Source organism: Lupinus angustifolius, chromosome LG03, assembly GCF_001865875.1.
Source record: "Lupinus angustifolius cultivar Tanjil chromosome LG03, LupAngTanjil_v1.0, whole genome shotgun sequence".
Taxonomy (NCBI): Eukaryota; Viridiplantae; Streptophyta; class Magnoliopsida; order Fabales; family Fabaceae; genus Lupinus; species Lupinus angustifolius.
The window spans coordinates 17464023-17469498 of record NC_032011.1 but is presented as its reverse complement, the minus strand read 5'-3'; the positions used below and the strand labels follow the sequence as shown (position 1 = coordinate 17469498).

At 31.7% G+C, this 5476-nt stretch overlaps 1 protein-coding gene across 1 annotated transcript; it reads left to right on the top strand.

Annotated features, from left to right (window-relative positions):
- On the top strand, nucleotides 477–1655 carry LOC109342393. Its single transcript, XM_019580383.1, has one exon. It carries the CDS (start codon nucleotides 477–479, stop codon nucleotides 1653–1655), a length of 1179 nt encoding a protein of 392 aa, XP_019435928.1.

The window sequence follows — 5476 nt, the reverse complement described above, 5'->3', positions numbered from 1 at the left end:
GAAAACATATATAATCTAATGTGTATAATTAAACATGAATTTAGTATTATATATATATAAAAGTTAGGAAAGAATATCAGGCTTGTTTAGAATAAGATAAAATTACAACTGGAAAAGATGAACACACAATTAAGTTGTAAGTCATAATTGGATTGTTTTTACATAACAGTTAAATTTATGCATTTCCTTTTTCATACGAACTTCTCTCGTCCCAAGGCCCATGAAATACGAACTTCTCACACCTTTATGAAATACGACTTGAAGCTACTTTACTTATATTTTCAAATGTTTATTTTCCTTCTTTTTTTCCTTTGTATATTTTTTAAGATTTGTATGGAAAGTAATAGTTGAATGAATATTTAATATTCTACTTATTTTATGATGTACTAAAGCCTTTAGTGATCAACACCTTAGGCATAATTTCAATTGGCTTAAATGACCAATTTAATTTATTTTCCAAAATTCTAGTTACTGTGATGGACAAAGAATGGATTAAATTGCCGAGGTATAGCTCAGAGTACATTGATGGTGTTGAGTTTTTTCTGAACTATGCTTACACCAATGGAAAACCGCAAGGAGGAGAAATTTTGTGTCCTTGTGCTAAATGTCACAATACTTGCTGGGAAGTCAGGGCTATAGTGTATGACCATCTAATAGGATATGGGTTTGAAAAAGGATATGATGTATGGATTCGTCATGGTGAGGTTCTAACAGACATGGATCTTGATGGTTGTATGGAAGATGATGATGATTCAGTTGATGACATTGAAGGATTATTGCATGATACGATTAGAGATGTGGCAGAAGACAGTGAACTCAACAAGGGGCTCAATGATGATGCTAAAAAGTTCTATAATCTAATTGAAGAAGCACAACAAGAGTTGTACCCAGGTTGTAAGAATTTCTCTACATTGTCATTCACGATTCGATTGTACTTGTTGAAATGTCTTCATGGGTGGAGCAATGCATCATTTACCTCCTTGTTAGGGCTCTTGAGAGAAGCTATGCCTCATTTGAATATCCCTGATTCATTTTATAAAACTAGAGGCATGATCAAGGATTTGGGGCTTGATTATGAAAAGATTGATGCATGTCCTAATGACTGCATGTTGTATTGGAAGGATCATAAGAATGACTTCTCCTGCCATGTATGTGGTGCTTCACGATATACAAAATCATCTACTGAGAATGATGAAAACAAGAATGCTCACAAAGTCCCTGCTAAAGTTTTAAGATACTTTCCCCTAATTCCTAGACTACAAAGACTATTTATGTGTTCAAAGACAGCTAGCTCGTTAAGGTGGCATGAAGAAGAGCGTTCAAAAGATGGGAAGTTGAGACATCCTGCCGATGGCGAGGCATGGAAAGATTTTGACAAGCGTCATCCTGACTTTGCTATTGACTCACGCAACATAAGACTTGGTTTGGCTAGTGACGGATTTAATCCTTTTAGATCAATGAATTTGTCTCATAGTACATGGCCTGTGGTACTAATACCATATAATTTCCCCCCTTGGTGGTGCATGAAGGCTGAGTATTCTATTCTATCATTAATAATCCCTGGACCAAAATCACCAGGAAATGATATTGATGTCTACCTCCAACCACTAGTTGATGATTTAAAATTATTGTGGGAGTCTACCTCCAACCACTAGAGTTTGATTTTTGGAAAAAAAAGTTTTTTTTTATGGATATACCCATGGATATCCATTGGATATAATGGATGGATTTGAATCCATCCATTATCAACATTATCCATTGAATTATATCCACTTAAATTCATTAATTCTAACGGATGGATTTGAATGAGTTCTGGATGATGGATAATTTTGTCATCCCTAATTGAAGTATTGTTATAGTAATAATGATATTAATGTGAATTGTCGTCCGCCTATAATTATAAAACATTTATAATAATAGTGGGAATGACAGGATTGCTTTGATTTTATAATTGTGGTTGTGAGTGAATTATCTGATGATGAAATGGTGGAGTAAGGAAAATTGTAATGGATTTAGGGAATAAATATCCATGGAGTTGAGATTCATATATTTGATATTTAGGATATTCTTATGGTTGTAACACGTCTTTCATAGGCTTTGAGGTGAAGGGTCAAGATGATTAACATATGAAATTATTCCTATATATCCTATAAATGGTATAAGTTTTAAATTACCGAGGATGTTAATATGTTGGATTAAGTAGTGGTAAAGTAGGATGCGAGAATGTAAAAACAAGAGTGTAGTCATGTTTTTCTTGTTTATTATTTTAGGTTGTTGAGTTAAGAACAAAAATAGTGTGTGTAACTTGTGAGCTAAGTTTGAGATATTGTAAATTACCATGAATTGGTCTACATGGGTGATCAAGTAGAGTATGTATGTAATTTGGAGTTCAAATCCTTGTAATATATATTGTTTGAATTCAAAGATAGGTAGACAAGATCATTAGAGTAAGGAAGATGTACACTTTTTTAACACCTCGTAGGTGTATAGTTATTGGATGGACCTCAAGGTTTATTGTATTTACCTTCTTAACACCATTGTGTCTGGAAGTGGCGCTTTCCTCCTGGGAAGTTCTGAAACAATAATGGCTAAGTTAGGGATTTGTACCTCGAGGTAGTAGTGTTATTAGTGGTGAGACCTTGATACTAATATGACTAGATAGAGTATGTCTTAAGATTGGTAAATCTTGGGTATAATTAATTTTAAAGACTTATATGGCTAAGTGAAGTTAGTGTGCATACATCATTACATTAGAAAATGTGGTTTTTTTATCATAAAGATTAATGATAAAAATATTTGGCAAGTGAATAGGGGCGGTTCTGATGTTGTTGCATGTGATACCTTGAAGGTTAATTAGTTGAAGTAGCCCAGACCATGATAGCTATTCTTAAACCAATCTAACTTTGACACCTCCTTTGATCTGTCTAGATCGATACAAAGTGTTTTAGTGCTGTTGGACACACCAGAGAGAACATGTACTCCCGATTGCTTTCTAATAGATGTTGTTGTGAGGGTTTGCATGCATTGCATGATTTAATACATATGGATATTTCTTCCCATGTCCAAAGGTTGATGCATCATACATCATTTGCATATGATTGACATTGATTGGTTATAACTGTTGTATGTGATTGTATTGCTTTAATATTATAATCTTTGTAAATTCATGCTACGATCATCGTAGTTGGTATCTTACTATTTCCTATGTTTTATTTTCTATGGTATACTTTGTATATGCAGGTTGAGTATATATGTCGTATGGATACCCATTTTGGGAATATAGGACAGATGTCTTGACTATATTCAGTTAGGAGCAGGTTATGTTGGATTGTGGCTCTAATTAGGATAAACTCGTTTTGGTTTGGTTGATTGTTCCTAATTACCATATTCTATTATATTTTATATTGGTAAGTATAAAGGTCTTATATCTTATAGTTTTATATATGCGATCCAGGCGGAGCCCAATGAAAAACTGTGATATGTTAAGATTGATATATTTTTAGTTTTTCAACTTTATGATTTAGGCGGAGCCCTATGTAAGCTTTTAAAAAGTAAGATTATTTTAACTTTTATTTTGTGTATTCTAGATGGAGTCCAATGACATCTTTTGAACTGTTAAGATCTTTATATTTCAACATTTTCATTCTATATTTTGGATGTAGCCCGAGAAAATATTTATACATATGACATGTCCATGATTAAAAAATTATATTTAGATAAGTAAAAGAATTATATATTGAGTTTAATAATTAAGTTTATTATTTTTACTCTACTAGTTAATCTTGTAGAGCGAGATACAATTCGTAGAGCGAATCTTCTAGTTTTGACATCGTTGAACTATTTTGCCTCTATAGGAAATTGTTCAGTTGTTTTATTAATAATTGAAGTATAATGTAATGCCTTGAATTAAAAAGAAATGTTTAGTGTTTAAGCATATTAGACTAGTTTGTCAAGTTTTAAGTTAACATGGATTTTCAAGTAATCTCATTTTAATTACAAAGTTAGCATAATTATTTTGGGTTAGTAAATTAGAGCTGGTCCTTTCTATTCGGCTTGGGGTATGACCTCATATATCCTTTCTCGATGTGATTCTTGTGTGCTTGTTTGTTTATTTTGTTGTGATTCTAACCTCTCCCATTGAGGTAATGTTGTTGTCATGAAAGTGATAATTTTGTTTGCCAAAGATCAAATAATAACTTAAATTCACAAGGATATCCTCGTCTGTATCATTGGATAGCTGACGGACTAGAAGAGCATTAATTTTATAGCGAGACCCTTTGTTTATGCTGTCTTCACAAGAGTAAAACAACCTTTGGTGTCTAAATGTCACTGTGCAAATTTTTAACCAGTTAGTCCTTTTTAAACCTTGTGGTCTATACTTTCACATGGATTTCATCTATAACATGATTAATTGTTTTTGGTTCTTTGTAAAAAAAAAAAATTTAAATAAATCTATTTAACCCTTACTCTTATAAGGTGATTGATATATGTTTTCTATCTAATCCATTTTTTAAAAGTTACCTTGGTTAAACTGTAGCATTCAACTCGACATTATTTCTATTTCACGTGAAGAATTTCAAACGTTTTTTTGACAATTGTGTGTTAGATAAAGATAATTTTACACAACTCGTTGAGTAAATTCAAATCTCTTATTTCTATACATGAAATAAGTATTTAAGTTCTAAATGTCTTATCAAATTTTATGAAGGTTTTCTTATCTATCCATGTTATTCCAAGTGAATTTATGAATTTTCAATTATTATTGATAATGGCATCTATATTTTTGGTAGAGTCTAATTTCTTTGTGTCTCGAGTTGAATTTATAAACTCCAACTTTCCTTGTATCACATCCTATTTTTGAATGTAGGAATGTGATATTGAATAGGTAACTTACTTGTCAACTTTGATTTATCCTTCGAACTTTAAAAATATTTGTATGACAAGAGGCTTGGTGATTTGATATTTTGTATCTTCCTTCCTATAGTAAAGAGATAATAACATAATTGGTGGTGTAGGTAAGTGTTCCACAAATTCTTCTTGTTTTTGTTATTCAAGCTTTGGTTATGTCCTAATACTTTTGAGACTAAAATCTTAAGTGATTCATTGCTTCATACTCCTACTACGTTATCTTCATATATGTTCAAGCTATATCTATGAATAACTTGATGTCCTATGTATTTTTTCAAGTTTGTTTAGCGAATTTATTTTGGTGTACCATGTAAGTTTATTCTAGCAGATGAAATGAATTTATCTTTTATCTGAATAAGAAGATAATAGAATAGAACCATTGTCTACTCATATTTTTCTTCTTCTTCTTCATAATATCCTAGTAAAAAACTAAGTTAGTTAAGATATTGATCCTTATCCTTACTCAACTATTACTACTATTATTCAAACTACCCTTGTAGTTGGGTTGGTGACATGTCCATTTGTTTTGGTTGTCAAATGGGTTTCTTCAGGAGTAGTATGTTCATTC